Genomic DNA, 17,308 nt, shown 5'->3' on the forward strand with positions numbered 1-17,308 from the left:
ACCTCCATCGCAGGTGATAGCCCTAGCTCACTATGAAGCCACAGCCTCCACAGACTCAAGTTCCAGGGTTGTTATGCCCTGCAAAGGCTGCTTCTCCAGTTGTCCTCAATGAGCAGATGTGGCAGGTCACTCTAACATTTGCGAACAGTTCACAGGAATGCAGCAGAGAACACTGCTCCGTGCAACTTGCTAGAGTTTTTCCTAACTATGTTATTTAGAAATTAGTTTTGTTAATATTTTCAAAGTAAAACATATTTTTTAAAGCCTTAGCTAATATTTGGGCAGCTATGAAACACCACCGGACTGGCTGCCTCTTCCAGGGTTTCCTGTGTCAGTGGTTTCCCCCAGCACTGAGTTCCTGTGTCAGGGACAGAGGTGTCTCTTGGCTTATAGTAGCAGTCACTCTTAGCTGTCTGCTGGATGTCAGGAGCTCAACTGTCCTCGTGTCTGCTTCTCCTGAAGAGGAATTAACAAGGCTCTATCTGTTCCTCTGGGGTCTAGTACAGGCATAAAACAATCAAGTCAGTCAATTATTTCTGAACAACGGACAGGTTGCCTTGGGGCTAAAAATCCAGTTCGGGTTTTCAACTCCAGAGTCTCTGGCTGGAAGATTCCTACACACTTCTGATGCTAAAATTCTGCAATTCAGGGTGACTCTATCGCTCAGGACACCCACAGACTACCACCAGTGAATCCTTTCTCATGTTTTAAAGGTAGGGCATTCTTGCCTCAGGCCTCACACCAACCCTCAGTCCATGCATGAAGTACAGGAGTCCTGTCCATGTCGACAGGTTCCAACAGTTCCTCTGCCAACTGCAACTCTTCATAGTGCAGCACAACAGCTTCAGAGATTAGAAAAATGAATCAAGGAAATAAACACAAGAAGAAGCACAAGAAGGGTTGGTCCTGCAGCTTCTGTTCAACACAGCAGGCCTTTATTAAGCACCGAAGAAAGCACAGTGCCAAAGAGGCCAGGAGGCAAGAGGCCTCCTCCCTTGTCAGCTAAGTACTTCTGTGAAACAGAGCTGGGTCTGGAAAATCTAGGGGTGACATCTACCCTGCCTCGTGGCTTCCCACTGCACAGCTGTCCTCATGCTTTGCTGGTCAGGACTCCAGGAGTGGCTTTCGCATGCACTGCATTGAAGATGGAACTCTGTCTTCTAAGGCCTTCATCAGTCTTCTCTTCAAAGCCACTGTCCGCAGACCTCAGGGGAAGAAGCTGGCCTATAGTTTGCTCTGTCAGACAATCATTCTCACAACTGATGTAAATCATTGCATAGTTTTCTCATTCATTCCAGGGATTTCAATCAGTCAGGAAACAAACAGTTCTGTGTCCATTTCTAGGCGATTAGAAGCCTTTTATCCCCAAATAGACATTTTCCATTTTTTGCTGAGCTTTGATAGGATGGATTGAGTGCTGTCCCTATCCACTAGAGACAAAGAAGCTCAGTCCCAAGGAAAGCAAGAGACATCCACAAGATGGAGTGAAGGGGACTGAGCCTTCTGGAGTCACTGCAAGCTGTTCCAATGCCACACAAATCAACTTCAGAAATACTTCGATGGACATATTTTTTTGAAGACAACTCCTTTCAAGGATTTTTTTGCATCACACTCACAAGTTAAGGGTGATTTATGCCAAGAACTGATGATCTTGGTAGTCCTAGTCCTGATCTAACCTCTAGGCCAGGAATGTTGGCTAGGAAAGGAGGCTCAGAGGCCAGGACTTCATGGTGAAGCAGTAGTTAGAAGCAGGCCGTAGCTCATGGCCATTGGCAGTTCCCGCTCAGTACAGATCCTGAGTGTCAATAAGAAGCAAGGGAAGACAGGGACTTCATAGTTCACATGGGAGAGAAGGGCAGGGACTTGTGGCCATGCAGAGGCTCAGAGACAGGCACTGGGCAAGCAGATGAAGCCCATTCTCCAGGGGCTGGGTGCTATACTGCTCTCTCGAACTGGAAATACACAGGAACAAGGCTGGCCATGCTATTCAACAATGCAAAGCAGCTGGTATCACAGTTCCAAGGCTCTTTATTACCACCTAGGCCAGCTTTGTACATAGATCCTAGCCAGCAAGTGCCTGGGTGTGCCTGTGCACGCTCACCATGGTACCAAGACTAGAGATGCAGGATGCTATGAAGTCTGTGGACAGGTGTAATGCTCTTAGGTACTGGATTCTTCGGGCAGCAGCCATCGGTCAGTTATCAGTTAGGGCTGGGTCCCAAGAACTCTATGCACACTGGCTACCACAAGCACCACAAAAGTCAAACTCTGGCTAGTTACTTGGCCTCTACCAGCTGTTCAAGACGCTGCAGCATTGTCAGACGCAAGGCTTGGAACCTGGAGAGAGACAAAACCAAGGGGGTTCACTAAGGCTGGAGGGCCAGGCAGGTGAGAGAAGAGGGAGAGGGGAGCAGAGAGACCACTGCTCCTAGCTGGTTGATCAGCAGTCACCACTTCTGTCCTTTACCAAGGAGGTTCAACAGGGCAGCGGACTGTGCAGAACTTCAAAGGAAAGTGCTGGCAATTCTATTCCAGACTCTTTAGTAGGGATAGGGATGTGCTGGGATGTAGATCAAGGCTATAGATCAGGTTTCAAGAAGATAATGTCTGTGCCAGGGCTGTGCAAATAACCTGAGCTGTCATCCTTAGCCTGGGTTTCAGGTTGTTCATCCCAACATCAATCTATTGGCGAGGTGATTCCCAGGTCTCTACTGTCTTTAAAACCCTATAGTGACATTGCTGATGGGCAGGACACTGTAGAGTCTCTGCTGAATCTGAGTGAGGCCCAGTTGCACAGAAGGAAGCCTGTGGGTAGATATGGCTTTCTAGGGATCATTAGTGTGAGGTCAGAATCCAAACCAGTCCCAAGTCCCAGGCTCTCAAGAGTAGAGAGAACAGCTTGACTTCCCTGCCCAGCCCTCCTGAATGTTCTTCACACATCCTGACCCATGTCACACATCTCTAAAGTGCAAACAGATCACTGGGACCCAAAGCATCATTAATGTCACATAGCCTGTCCTGATGCTGGTGACCCTTGCTCCCGCAAGCAGCAGCCAGAGCTTGAGTGTTAACAATCACTGCTTCCCACTGGGCTCAACCTTCCTGCCTGTGGGAAAACTGTGCACTAGCCTGAGGTTCTATCCAGCTGTCTCTCTGTGATTGCTTTACCTGAGCTTGATCATTAGCAGAACTAGAGAACCAACCCAGGGCTTGCCAGCCTCCTGCCCTTTGTCTTATGCTCCAAGCCCCTTGCTGGAGAAGAGGCCCAGCCTGGAGGAGTGTATGCTCTAATTCAGAAAGTTAACACCCCTGCTTGTTGTGGGTACTGAGCAGTGAAGTAGGAGGACTGGGGACCAAGGTTGGCAGGCCTCCCCACTGCACTTGGTGTCTACAGAAGGGAGAAGCCCGCCTGCTTGGACAGAGGTGTGTCCTGCCAATGTCGATGTCCTCTAATGGCCAGAACCGTGTCTGGCCAAGGGGCAATGCTTACTTCATGGTCAGTTTGATTATTTCTCTTTCTTCCTCTTCTTTTAATTTTTCAACAAAACTGTCCAACACCGGCATTTCGAACTTAATGTACTGGGCGACCTAGAAAATCCAAGAACATTAATATGTGCTTTAGATGAGGGGCCTGAGATGTGTTTTCCATAGTGGACAAAGACAAGGTCCTGTACCCACAGGAGCTACCTCTCCTCCCAACCCTGCTGTTGGCATTGCTCTGCTGTGTTCTGGGAGAGTGGGGGCTGCTCTTATCTCAAAGGCAAGGATCATCCATTGGAGGAAATGCCACTCAGCTGAAAATTGGGAAAAGCATTCAAGTCTGTGTCATTGTTACACTGAGGGCTCTTGGCATGGGTGGGGAGTGGGAATACCATTGTGCTCAACAATGAAATGAAACTGTCTCAGCCCTGGGAAGCTGAGGGAGACAGCCACAAGGTCTTCTTGGAGACCCATATTCTACAGGCCCTTTTGTTTAGGGTCTAGACATATGTGTATAGTTTTATCAGCAAGACTTAACACCTTCTGCCTTTGAGTTGGCTCTAATTAAGGGCCCCTGTGAGTCTTTAACATGATAACAAAAGCATGCACCACTGAAGAAAAGGTTTTACTTATGAGGCAGGACTGGGCTCTCCTAGGACCTGAGTCCTTCTATCCTCTGAGCTGACAGGTCAGCTGTAAGGATCTAGGACACACTGCCTGGGAGTACTGTAGCCAAGATCCCCTTCAAGTCTTGCCTCTCAGTCCCTCTCTGTGGAGCAGACTTTCAGCTCCGGCCACACTCACATCATAGGGCACTTCCTCGCTCAAGTCAGCTTCCATCAAGAAGATCTTGACAATTTTCTCACAGGGCCCATGCAGGATTCTGGATATCAGTGGGTACTCACAATCTTTTAATTTTGTCTGCTCTGAAATAGAATTTTAGAAAAATCATGGGATGTTAGGATTTCCCACCTACCCCTGTATGTATGTATGTATGTGTATATGTATGTATGTATGTATGTATGTATGTATGTATGTAGTCAGGACAGGGGCATGATAAAAGGGAGATATTTAGAGAATCTTTCTCAGGCCTCCGTGGATCTGCATCTTGGGAGGTACGTGATTCCACTGAAGAGCAGCAGAACTGGCCACCTTAGGTCAGCTCTCTGGACTTGGGATTGAGTTTAGTGAGAAGAAACAAATGCCTTCCTCACTTGCCCAGCGGCATGACATCAATCTGTTGAGACGCCTCATCTACTGTCAGAGGTTAGATACTGTCAGGACAGAAGTTAATCACCAGCCCCAAATCTAGACACTTGTTAGCCCAGAGATAGGGACAGAGGAATCCACACAGTGAATGCTGCTAAAACCCAAACTCTTCTTCCACCAGCCGCTGATACTTGGTCGCCATCCTGCCTCAGAGTCCCCTCCACCCCACAGCCACCTCCATCTTCTCACCTCTCTAAAAGTTGACTTCCTTGCTATGACAAAAGAATTCTGGGTATTCCTTTGGGTGATTCATCTCTGGGACCTTCCATGGTTATATGTGACGACCCTTTAGCAAACCAGCTTGGTTTCTTCTTATAGAACTGCATTTGGTTCATGTACTTTGTAGAACCATCCAGTGAGTGGGAGTAGAGGGAAAATAATTGTCCTGTCCTATATATCATTTAATAAAGGCTTGGCACAGAGGAAATAGGGGCAGAGCAGACAGGAGAACACAGACTTGTGGACACAGGAAATGCTTAGCAACAAGAAGCTATCTTGGACTGCAGAGGGACCCAGAGGGTCCACAAGAGCAGATCCAGGTTGCTGTCACTGGCACACAAGGCCTACTCTCCTAACTGAGCTACACAATGGTTCACTAATGAGAAGAGCCTGGAGAGGGGTTCTTAGAACAGAACCAAGCTTGACAGTGGAGGGGAAGGTGTGGGGAAGTACGCACGCCACATGAACACCAGAAGCTAGCACTTACCCCCAGACTCGTGGACAATGTAGAGTGCAAATTCACTGGGGCCATCTTCAACCTGCACAGGCAGCCACAAGAAATTAGACCACAGCATTTTTTAGCAAAAAGGAACAGACCAACCCCACACCCTTCCTAGCCTAGAATCCCAGGGACACCAGCACATCAGGCGTCCCCCAAGAAACAAGTCAGCCAATCCCAGCAACCTCCAGCCCTTTCACCACTCAGCAAAGCACCAGGTTCTTGGCAAGGTCACACTTACCCTGAACTTGTTTAGCAGCAGGGTGAGCACCTGCTGGGTGGTCATAGTGCTGTTAACCCGGACGTTGGTCACAGACCCATAGGCAGGAGTGAACACTGAGGTCTGTGTAGAGAAGATGGATAGCTCAGGACAGGCCCAGAGGAGACATAGCTAAAGTTCTGAGCAGACCCAAACAGCAGGAGACTACTTCTTAGACTACCTGTCCCTTCTCATTTGTGCAAACCCATGGCCATGATGTTTGTTCCTAGACCTGGGGACACTCAAGGAGCTATGTGTCCTCAGAGCACTCTGAAGAAGATACTTAACACTGTACATATCCATCAGTAGCAGCTCACTGAATCTTGGAAACCAGGACACTGGACGTAATTCACTGGGGGTAGGACACGGGGCTCAGCCATTTGGAAAGGACAGTGCCATGACGGAGGATTCAGCAATGCTTGGAACTTTATGTGCTACCTACCTGCTTAAAGCTGACGCCTCCCAGCAAACCTGCCTCTGCTGCAGTGGGCTCACCGACTCTAGCTGAGACCCACAAGCACTCCAGGCTATACTGGCTGTACAGGAAATGAGCCTTTAGGGCAGAGGTTCTCAACCTTCCTAATGCTGCGCCCTTTTAAGACAGTTCCTCAAGTTGTGATGATCCCTAATCATAAAGTTATTTCGTTGCTATTTCATAGCACTAATTTTGCTACTGTTATGAATTATAAATATACATGCTTTCTGATGGTCTCAGGTGACCTCTTATGAAGGGGCCATTTGACCTTCCCCCCCCAAAGGGGTCGTGACCCATAGGTTGAGAACCACTGTTTCAGTGCCAAGGAAGCATGGAGGGTTCATTCAACTACTTCAAGGAGAGGAGCATTCTTGTCAACAAGGCTGTGTTTGTTCTGCACAGCGCCTGCCTTGCACATACACCGACCAAGTAGCAACAAAGGTCATTGGATTGCTTTGTCATTCCAGTGCATCACATCTGGATCTGAGTAGCCAGGACAAAACAGTGGGGATACCGCCGACAATTAGACAGGTCTGGGAATAAAACCCATGCTGTTAGTCATAACAATTTAGAGAAATGATAGCGTGAAGCAATAGTGCACAGTCATCAGGAATAAAACCTAGAACAAGTACCCCCACCAAAAAAAAAAAAAAAGAGTCAGTGCTGAGAATTAGTAATTTTCATTGTTGTTTGTGTCTTAAGGAATCTGTTCCCCAACTTCTAAGAACATTGTGTGTAGAGGTAAAAGGAGGGGAAACTGGCTTGTTTGTTTTGGTTAGACTCTCTGCAGTCCACTTTTCCTTCCTATGAGTCAACCTTTTAGAAAGGCAACTGCTTCAGCTGGAAGGTTCTCTCTCCCTTCCCCAGCATGGCAGGATGTGGCCTGTCAGAGTACACTCCAGCTCCAGGCAGGGCCACACCCAGACTGCCACTCAGTCCATTTATAGTAACAATCGACCTATCCCTTTATAGCTCACTTGTTAAGGGAGTGATGTAATTAGGGGAAGGTGATCTCTCCCTAAGGTCAGTACAATGCACACTTGTACAAAAGAAGAAGTGCTGGGAACTCAGAGGTCCCCGGGTTCTCTGGGAAAAGATACTCATGCCTCTGGGCACACCTAGCAAGCCAGCTTAATTACCCCGTGAGAGCGACAGCTGTGTACGTGAAGTTCCCATGCCCTTGAAAGGGAGCCTCAGAATGGGCCAACTACAGATACACGTGGCATTACTGCCTGCTTAGGGCTTTCTTGCTCCAAATCCATACAGCTGAGAGAATGGGGCGGAGGTAGTGTTGTGTGTGTGGAAGCGCTGGCTGTGGTTGGGAATGTTACGCTGCTGTGCTGTTGGGGGAGAGCCAGGCTCTCTTGAGCTTTCCACATAGGACAACAGCAGCTATCTCCAAGTCTAATGGAGGAAACGGGACTAATGCTGAATGTTAGGGGCCTGCTCTTCTGTGCTGGGCATAATTCCTATTCTCTTGGCTTCAGGGCCCAGGAAAGGGAAGGTGGGGACTTCACCTTGTGGTTATAAAAGTGTCCATTGATGGAGAACCGGTGCCGTCGTATCTTCTGGGCTTCGCTCGGTGCCCGGGATTTGGACCTCCTCTGGATTACACAGCTGGCATCACTCTTGGTCCGCATAAGCTGTGGGACCTCCTCCTCCTCCTCCTCCTCCAGGGGTCCTGCAGAGATACGTAGACGAGAAGGTGGAGGGGGGAAGGTGGTCATGACTCCAGCAGTGGCACTGACTGTGGACGCTGTGGCTCCCTGGAGCCCTGGAGCCATGGCACACTGTAGTAACGCTGGTCCTGGTTTGGATGCCGGGCAGTGGTTGTGCTGGTGCCACAGGGTCTCTCATGGTCCCCACTGAGATATGTGGTCACTCCATCCCTGTCCTCTGAGCACTCACTCAGGGACAGCTCCATCACTAGGTGCTAAAGAAAGGGTACAAAGAACACAGGTGACTGAACCTGATCTTGGAGTAGGCTGTGAGGATGAGGTCTAAAGGCCTGGGTCAAAAGGGAACAGCAGTGTCCGCTGAGCCCACTTCCTTTTTATATCACAGTTCAGAAGATTCAGGCCAAGGACCAAAGGTGACCCTTCTCTAAGCCTCTGCTTTCTTTTCCATAAAGGAATAAAGAAGAATGTGTGGAACCTGTTTCCGCCTGTGCACGTGCTTAGCGAGGCTCTCTCATGAGCCAGATGCAGCTGTTTCTGTGATTCCCTATGACCCGTTCTTTGGAGACTGTGTACATCCCCCAAAACGGGCTGGGGTCTTCTGGGCTTTGCTTACCTCTGGAAACCTCTGCCTTGTTTGCAGGCTGAGCACTAGGCTCCTCAGTAGGGGTCTTGCTGTCCTGGGGGGAAGCTTCCTTTCTGAAAACACAGTAGAGAAGCACAGTACTCAAGTGGCTATGACAGAGAAAATGGCCTCTCTGCTTTCACAGGCAGAGGCACAGGTGAGGAGCTCAGAGCTCAGGGTGGGGAATTTGATCGGTATAGTAGAAAGCTCTCCATAGCATCTGTTGGAAGGAGTAGGAGCTGTCCCTTCAAACGAGCAATCCTTCCAAGATGCATCACAGGCCATGTGCAAAGTCAGTACCCAGGCATTCCTGGGATGCAGGCTCAGCCAGGTCAGTGCCTGGACAGCTGTGTGCTGAAAGAGCTTGCTGGTTTGTTGACGGTGTTGTGGGTCTAAGGAGTCAGGCAAGGTTTACTTTGGGGATCAAATCTCCAGCTTTCCTGGCAGGACTGATGTCTACCCCAAGCGAGAGAAGACAGCATCAGGATAGAGAAGGAGCCGGTAGTCATGAGAGGTAGCATTCAGTAGAGGGACTGGGAATGAGAAAGGAGCAGCCTGGAACATGGGCTGGGGAGAGATGGCTAGTAGGACTGCTTCTACCTTGAGGTGGGTCACGGGGGTGAGGGGGAGCATGAGTCATACTTGCAAGCTTTATAGGAGTCTTTATATTCTAAGTCATGTTGCTCAAAATTTTGTACCAGTGACCAGGGACACCTGGGGTAAGAGCTAGCTAGCCTGTCCTTCTATCTATCCTATCCTTCTATCTATCTATCTATCTATCTATCTATCTATCTATCTATCTATCTATCTATCTATCCTGTCCTTCTATCTATCTTATCCTTCTATCTATCTATCTATCTATCTATCTATCCTTCTTTCTATCTATCTATCTATCTATCTATCTATCTATCTATCTATCTATCCTGTCCTATCTATCCTATCTATCTAATCCTATTCTATCTATCTATCTATCGATCCTTCTATCTATCTATCTATCTATCTATCTATCTATCTATCTACCTATCTATCATCTATCTAGTGTGCATGTGTACTTGGCTATGTAAGTTTATATGCACCACATTTTGCAGGAGCCCATGGAGGCCAGAAGAGGGTTCTGGATCCCCTGGAAATGGAGTTATAGATAGCTTTGAACCACTGTACGCATGCTGGAAACTGAACTAAGGTCAGAGAAGCAAGTGCTAATAACTACTGATCCATCTCTCCAGGTCCTTCATATATTATGTTTTTAAAATAGTGTCTCAGTATGTAAGCCTTGCCCAGATTCAAACAGAATCCCTCTCCCCTTCAGTTTACTGAAGGTTGTAATCTCAGGCACACTTACATCACCATGCCCATCTTATCTGCATATTTTGGCAAGGACAAAATTCTGAATGTTTGCCTCTGAAGAATCATTACATAAAGAAGCAAAACTGCCTTTGTCCTGATGGTAAAATAAATTGGATCTTAAATTCTGGTAAATTTATGCAAACAGAATCTGTCACTGACATAACATTCCCTTTCAAGAAGATCCCAGGGGGCTGAGGACATAGCTCATTGGTATAGCACTTAGCCCTGGGGTCAGTCCCTGACACCATGAAGCAGGTAATGGGAGCATGAAAGTATTCTCCTGGAGGAGGGACAAAGGTCATATCACAGGAGGACACCCTAAGTGAGATTTGTCCTGGGGTGGGTATAATGTGGTGTATCTTGTGGTGCTCATGATAATAGACATCACGGAGGCCCCTGGCTCTGCTCTACCTGCCAGGCACTCACTGGAGGCCGCTGAGCCGCTCAGGCACCCACGTGGCAGAAGGCAGGTGCACTCGCTCCCGATCATCCTGCATCTGGAGCCGGATGGGTCGTCTGAGTCCCCAGGCAATGTTGAGGAGTCCTTCGATGATCAGAGTCCCTTCTTCCTGTGGGACCAACACAGGTCAGCCTCTTCAAAAGAACAGCAGCTTCCCTAAAGACGTCTGTCCTTCCTCTCTCTGACCTGCTCAGGAACACGATGCTCAGTCCCCCAGATGCACTCACCCTCTCAGGGAAGATTGAGCAGTGTGGACATGCTTCAGTGCATGAGGGCAGGGACCTGCAGGAGGACGCAGGAGGTGTTCCTTCCGCTGCTAAGTCCAGGCCCGGCCAAGGGCAGAGCTGGGGCCAGCACAGAGCTGCTGCGTCAGGTGTCCCCTAGGACACTGCAAGTGTCTGGCAAGCACGTCCACACTGCCGGGAGGAAGCACAGCCTGGGGAGGCTGGCTTGTGCCGGGCTAGGCTCCTGGACTCCAGCTGCACTGGGACAGAGAATCCCACAGCCACCAGGTTCTACTGGACATCCTACCGTCTGTGTGCCCTGCTTTGGCTTTCTCTCTACATATCCAGACAGTGGCGGTACCAACTGCCCTTTTCTCCCCCTGATGGTGGGTGCTGGTTTGCCTAACACCTCTGGGACATTTCCATGGTCTATCACAAGTGTTCATGCTGTTTTCATACTGAGCCCTCAACCTGCTCAGACTTCTTTAGGTCTACCAATAAAACAACTGCTACACAACCCTAATGCACGGCATTCCATCCCACAGGCACCCCTCGCGACTCTGGCCCAAACCCCTCCAGTCCTTGGTTCTTTGTCTCTGACATATTTCCAGCCTCTGTCTCCTTGGGGCCCTCTAGGCTCTCTGTTTCCTTTGACAACTCCATGAGCAACTGTACTGTCAGAGTCCTACCTGATACCTCTGGCACCTCTGAGAGGCTCCAGCCTCACTCGCTCACGGCTCTCACCCCGTATTTTATTTATTTATGTATATGTTTTGGGCTAAGAACATTCAATATAAGAGTCGCACATACACCCCTATTCTCCCTCTACCTCTTTTCTCTTCTCTTCTCTTCTCTTCGGGCATTTATTCAGTGTTGTTCTACATCCAGTTACTGCTTAAACCATTGCTAACCTCTTTTCATATCTATTTGCAACACGGTTCCCATCCCAGATGGTGACGTGGACGGGCCTGCCAGCTACGATTCATGATGACTAACATGCCCACTGAAGATGCTTGTGAATGCAAGGGATGATGGTGATGATGTGGATCCTAATTAGGAGTTCAGTCAAGCTTCCTAATCCATGGAACAGGAGGCCTAAGCGAAGTCTGCAATTGATTAGTTCTCTGCTCCGGAGGGATTCTAAGGCACAGTGGCGAAGGGCATGCTGAGGGAGGTCTGAAGACTCACGTACGGAGTGACTACTTAAACGCACAGCGCAGGGGATGGCAGTGGGCATGGTGCCGCCCAGCGGATCTCTACGATTCATTCAGCTTGAAGAACCGCGATCCCTACTTCTCTCTCTTCCCTACCATTCTTGATAGCCATCATTCTTCCTGCCTCTATGAATTTGATTCATTTTGGATTCCACACTGCACTTAAGTGAAATCACGCAGTGCCCCCTGCCCCATGAAGTCTACTCTCTCCTCATTGTCCTAGAAAGTCCCCACGATAACAGGGACACCATGAAACCTTCTTCCCGTGAGCATGACCTCCGCCCGACTCACAGTGTGGATCTCACGGTCCGTTAACAGTCATGTCTGGTTTCAAACACCTCACTGACCACAGAGAGAATCGTCTAAGGCTGTCTAAGGCTCTCAAAAGCACACACAGTTTCCTGATATGGCTTTACAGTGTTTGCCTTAACAGTCAGGCAAGAGGCTGGAGTCCTATGGAATCATTCAGGTGTAAGTTGGGAATTGTCACCTGACTTAAGCATTGTTCAGCATCTCCCATGTCCCCTGCCTTTACGGGTGTCACTAACGCCACACTTGGGATGCACAGACACAAGGCCAGCAGCACTCCATGTTGCAGAAGGCTAATGTCTGTCCAGCCCTCGTGTATCAGACCTGAACGTATTGTTCCCTCTGTAACGCCTCTCCCTCCCACTTCTGAGGGCAGGTGAGCAGAGGCTCTGAGGCCTGAGAAACGCACTGCAGGTTCCTCCCCAGGGTTGTCCGCCTTGCCTTCAGCTGATACTGTGTTGGTATCACCCTTGGAGTCCCCTGGCTCCTCACAGCTGCTATCATCAGCCCAGGAACTGGCAGAAGCCACTCTACAGCCCCTCACTCAACCTGCAGTGCACTGCCATTGCTTTGGTATCTTCTGGCCCACCTGACCTGCACTATGCACTCTGCCGCTGCTCCACAGACCTGCGCCCTGCCTTGCAGCCATCATGAGTGCTGAGCCACTGAACCCGCCCACTGATGACTTGGTCATCTTTCTCACTGGGAAATAGGCTTCACGTGTGGTGATTTGTCTCCCATATTTGCTATACTACTAGCAGTCACTGGCACATGTCTGGCCAACAATGAGTAAGCAACTTTCTCCTTGAAAGCAACCCATCTGAGATGTTATGAGAGGAGCCAGACAGACCACTGGGCTGCCCAGGCGTCTGTGTAAAGAGATCTCTCCCTCACTTTGCAAGGCTCATGTGTTATCTCGGCCATAGGTGCAGGCCTGGGACTCAGCAAAAATTAGCACACTGCTGGTGTGTCACAGGATCACAGGTGCTGGTGTAATCCATAGTAGAAAATACCGTGCTATACCAGACAGGGGTGGAAGCCCGTGAGGGTGCTATGGAGTTCCCAGGCTCACCCAGCACCCCCTAAGCTGGCTTGGGTCTCTACCCGGAGTGTAGAGCTGTCTAAGTCAGGGCATAGTGGCTGCCCCACACCTCACCCTACAGTGTAAATATTTCCCAACCTCCTGCAGGCACATACACAAACACCGGGCTGCCAGCTGGGCCAAGCCCCGCCCTCCCTCTGTGCTTTCCTCTGAGAACCTTTGGAAGCATTGCTATTTTGAGCTTTTCCTGACAGTGACTGATGACTGGTGGAACTGTTTAAAAGCAGCCGCGGGTGTTGAGTTTGCCAGAGAGCTCAGGGGAAGAAACCACAGCGCATCGTCCTGATTGTCCTCTTCCCAGTGACCAAGAGCTGGAGACCCAGCCGTGACCGTCTGCCTCTGGTACTTCCTTTGGATTAGACAATCTTTACCCGTCTAGACTCCCTGCCACCCTGACTGCTGACTTATAGGTAAGAAGAATAACTAACTGTCCTTCGGTTTGATACTTTTAACTCACGGGGGCTAGTTTATCTCTGAGAGTATCTTTCACCCTGAGCTTTCACAGCCGGGCTACTAGACAGAGAGTAGGGTGGCGGGTGCCACTGACCACTATGGTAGCAAGGTATTTTATCCAAGGCCTTTGTGTTTATACGAGAGCTGGGATGTCAAAGCTATAATTCCAAGAATTTCCCATAATGTCCCTGCCAGTGGGCTGTTTATAACCCAGTTTTTCAGACCAGTAATTAGAGGTTTAGAGAGGGGACATTGCAGAAGGTCTCCAGGTCATTATGTGGCAGAGATCAGTTTAACCTGGGGGTTCTCTGGCCCCACATTAACACATACACCCCATTCTCTTATCTGTTCATTCCTCATTTAAAATTTTTTAATTAATTTATTTTACTTTATATGCATGGATATTTTGCCTATACAATGTATATGTACTACACACATAGCAGTCATATCCCCTGGAACTTGATTTACAGATGGCTTGAGCCACCATGTGTGTGCTAAGAACTGAACTCAGGTTCTCTGCAGGAGTAAGTACTCTTAACCCCTGAGCCATCTCTCCGGCCCCAATTATCTGGGCATTCTTAAACTACACTAATGATGAAGTCTTAGTTAGCTGCATACTTTGGTGTTGGCAGGAAGGATGAGTGGAGGTGGGGACAGGGAGTGAGCCTTGGTCTCATGTTTGCAGGTTTCTTATTGCTTTTTGGGTACCCAAGCCCGGTATAGCTTCTACGACGGGAGAGGAAGCAGGAGGGAGTCGGGGTGGCAGGATGGGCCCTCAGCACTGGCTTTCTCTAGGCTAACAGGTTGTTTTTGCTTTACTAGCAGCCATGAGGTCCCGGCTTCTGTTGCCTGTACCCCATTTGCCGACGATTCGGGAAACTTCAGAAGAGCTATCACATGGGGCACCTGGGCAGGAACCCCCAGCCTCGCCCAGCCTGGATGACTATGTCAGGTGTATTTGCCAGCTGGCACAGCCCACCTCAGTGCTGGACACGGTCACAGCCCGGAGCCGTCCCAACAGACCCTGCCGCCCAGCCTGGACCAGAGAGAAAAGATGCCAGGCGGAGCCTCTAGCAGACAGCTCTCCCTGTTTCAGCAGCCTGCTGCCCACACTGCCTTCTCCCGGCACTGACAACCCTCTGGACTGGCTCTTTGGGAAGTCGCAGGAACAGCAGACAGATGGAAGAGATCTACCCAACAGGACCAGTTCTTCAGAGCACTGGGGTGTGCCCAGACAGACGGGCAAGGACACAGGGAGGCTGTGGGAGGCCAGGGTACCTGAGCACCCTCTGGGAAAAAAACCAGGGCAGGGGCACAGGACCTCCGACCTGAAAAGCTGGACTTCTAGAAAGCCCCGCCAGGCCTTAGTGTCCGTCGCCAGCTCCCACCCGGGCAGCATCCTTGGCACTCTCTATTCACATCTCCCAGTGATCCATGAACTCTGACCCCTCCCCAGAAAAAATCTCACAATAAAGAATATGGTGGATCCCTGTCGCCGTCCCAGCTTCTTTTTCCTGTGGTGGACACTTCCTGGCAGGTCTGCAGGGACTGGGCAATTCCTGGTGATACCCACCCTCTAAAGAGTGATGACAGTCTAGCTCCCACAATGCAACTTGACTGGTACCATCTGTGACTGGCTGGCCCGTGACCTTGAAGTGACTTAGTGTCTCTATTCCTTGTTTTTATCACAGTTAAAGTGAGAGTAGGCATAATGACCACCTCCCAGATGGCTCTAATGAGGAGATGTGGGCTGTGCTCTGGGTGGCGCGAGGTGTACTCTGGGTGGTCGCCACAGTCTCGAGAAACCAAGGGCAAAGGGCCAAGGGAAGGGTCTCAGCTCCCTAAAGCCCTGGCTTTCAACCTTCCTAATGGTGTGACCTTTTTAATACAGGTCCTCATGTTGTGTGAACCCAACCATAAAATTATTTTTGTTGCTACTTCATAACTGTAATTTTGTTACTGCTATGATTCATAATGTAAATCCTTGTGTTTTCCAATGGTCTTAGGTGACTCCTGTGAAAGAGTCATTCAATCCCCAAAGTGGCCATGACTCAGGTTGAAAAACACTGTCCTAAAGGCTTCCAAGGAAGGGCCTGGTCCCTATGCTCTGCCTTCAAACATGTATTTCCAGAGGCCCAACAAAAGACACGAGGTCTCAGCGGATGTACTACTGTGTTTCAGAGGGACTGTCACCTAGGTACCCGGGGAACATGCTCCCTTGGCTCTGGGACCCACTTTGGGTCCCATGCTCAGGACCAAAACAGAATGCAGCACGCAGCCTGCAGGCTGGCACATACTGGGTCTAGTGGCCTCATGTCTGGTTTTCGTGCATGTCCCCACCAGCTTCACCCAGGCCCTGTTACACAAAGGGGCACAGCAGGCAGTTGTCCAACCCCCTTATCCTGGCTAAGTCTGGATGTCCAGACCAGCACCGAGCACCCCCAGCCCAGAGAATTTCAGCTCCTGGAGGCATCTACCAAGCAGGAGGTTGAAGGCGGCGAGTCAGTGATGGGAGGGCTTCCTTTCTCAGAGGGGTGGGTGTGGTCTTGGAAATCAGAAAAGAATCAGGACTCAAGGCCCAGCACCTGCTCCCTTGTTTGGGCTGGAGCCAGCTGGCCATACTCAAGATAGAATGATCTAGAAAAAGAGAGACTTTAACCACTTCGATGTTCTCTTTTGCATGTATATTCTCAGAATCAGAATGCAAACCACACACCGAAAAGACAAGCGATTTGTTCGGTTTTCTTATTTGTAAAGTGCAGGATCTGTAGCCTCAAACTGACCTTCAATAAGGCGCCTTAGGCAAAATGTCCCCATGTATGATAGGAAGACTGACCTACTGCAGAGGGGGGACCTTGCTGGAGACTAGACGGGCTGCTACACCCAGACTCTTTATGCCCCTTCTGTGAAGGTGTTAAACTGGGTCAGAGGGAGACCTCGCCATACCTGTTGCCACCCAGTGGACTGCACTAAAGATCTGGCAGGACAGTCTAGTACACACTTTGTGCCCCCAGGGAATAGCTGTGTAGAGCTCAGGATGGAAGGCTCCAGGGTTACTTCAGGGTTAAGTGTTCTCCAGGCCCAAGAGAGGGGGCAGTCCCACCCTTCTAAGGAAGAATAAGAGTGTAGGAGAGGTCACACTCTGAGTATCTCACACACTGGAGATCTAGAAGAGACTAAAACTGGATGCAGTGTGGCAAGTGTGGCACATGGCCACCAGGGGGAGACAATGAACCACTAAACGGTTGGTATCCAGGCTGGTTGGAAAATCCTCATCAGACAGCCTGGGTGGGGTTAGTAAGTCTCTGATCACCCTATTAGGTTTATATATCAGCATTTCCAGAAAACTATCAACTTCAAAAGGTACTGATTATTCTACGATTTTCTCTCAAAGGCAAGTTTTACAGTAGAGGGGTCTAGCACCCCATTCTCCAGAGAGCAATATTGCTCCCCCTAGCTCTTAGTAATTAGAAGAAAGGTCATTGGGAAACAGTGGTCCCACCCTGTGGCCCCACCCACAGAGGTACCTCATTTCTGTACGGGCATTCCACACGGCAGTGAGGGAGTTTGCCCCCAAACTGTACAGTCAGGCTGTAGTTGCTACCAGTGAGTAAGGCTCCTGATAACGGGACTGGGGGGTGGGGGTTGGGGGGTAGGGGGTGGGGGGTGGGGGGTAGGAGGGGTGGGGCTGGGGTGG

General features: G+C 49.6%; 2 protein-coding genes across 4 annotated transcripts in view; one reads left to right on the forward strand and one right to left on the reverse strand.

Moving 5' to 3' along the window:
• Nucleotides 1–895: 895 nt before the first annotated feature.
• The window catches only part of Rassf4 (Ras association domain family member 4), a 35,000-nt gene continuing 18,587 nt past the window's right edge, over nucleotides 896–17,308 (reverse strand). For both annotated transcript variants that reach the window (XM_052174660.1, XM_052174659.1), the window contains 8 exons: nucleotides 10,276–10,418; nucleotides 8,494–8,576; nucleotides 7,719–7,882; nucleotides 5,709–5,810; nucleotides 5,456–5,507; nucleotides 4,285–4,406; nucleotides 3,491–3,588; nucleotides 896–2,337 (listed from right to left, as the gene is read on the reverse strand). In XM_052174660.1, coding sequence (XP_052030620.1) covers nucleotides 2,277–2,337; nucleotides 3,491–3,588; nucleotides 4,285–4,406; nucleotides 5,456–5,507; nucleotides 5,709–5,810; nucleotides 7,719–7,882; nucleotides 8,494–8,576; nucleotides 10,276–10,418 — 825 coding nt within the window. In that variant the 3' untranslated portion in view covers nucleotides 896–2,276. The remainder of the gene's footprint in view (nucleotides 2,338–3,490; nucleotides 3,589–4,284; nucleotides 4,407–5,455; nucleotides 5,508–5,708; nucleotides 5,811–7,718; nucleotides 7,883–8,493; nucleotides 8,577–10,275; nucleotides 10,419–17,308) is intronic.
• On the forward strand, nucleotides 13,362–15,097 carry Depp1 (DEPP autophagy regulator 1). Of its 2 annotated transcripts, none has more exons than XM_052174663.1 (2): nucleotides 13,362–13,568; nucleotides 14,437–15,097. In XM_052174663.1, exon 2 carries the CDS (start codon nucleotides 14,439–14,441, stop codon nucleotides 15,054–15,056), a length of 618 nt encoding a protein of 205 aa, XP_052030623.1. In that variant the 5' UTR covers nucleotides 13,362–13,568; nucleotides 14,437–14,438; the 3' UTR covers nucleotides 15,057–15,097. The 2 variants fall into 2 exon arrangements, with proteins under 2 accessions (XP_052030623.1, XP_052030621.1); XM_052174661.1 differs by having other exon boundaries at nucleotides 13,364–13,568; nucleotides 14,434–15,097.

The sequence above is a fragment of the Apodemus sylvaticus genome, chromosome 2 (assembly GCF_947179515.1).
Source record: "Apodemus sylvaticus chromosome 2, mApoSyl1.1, whole genome shotgun sequence".
In the NCBI taxonomy this organism is placed as follows: Eukaryota; Metazoa; Chordata; class Mammalia; order Rodentia; family Muridae; genus Apodemus; species Apodemus sylvaticus.

Excerpts from the sequence above, each read along its gene's own strand:
- Depp1 (XM_052174663.1), top strand. The coding sequence starts at position 14,439 with ATGAGGTCCCGGCTTCTGTTGCCTGTACCCCATTTGCCGACGATTCGG.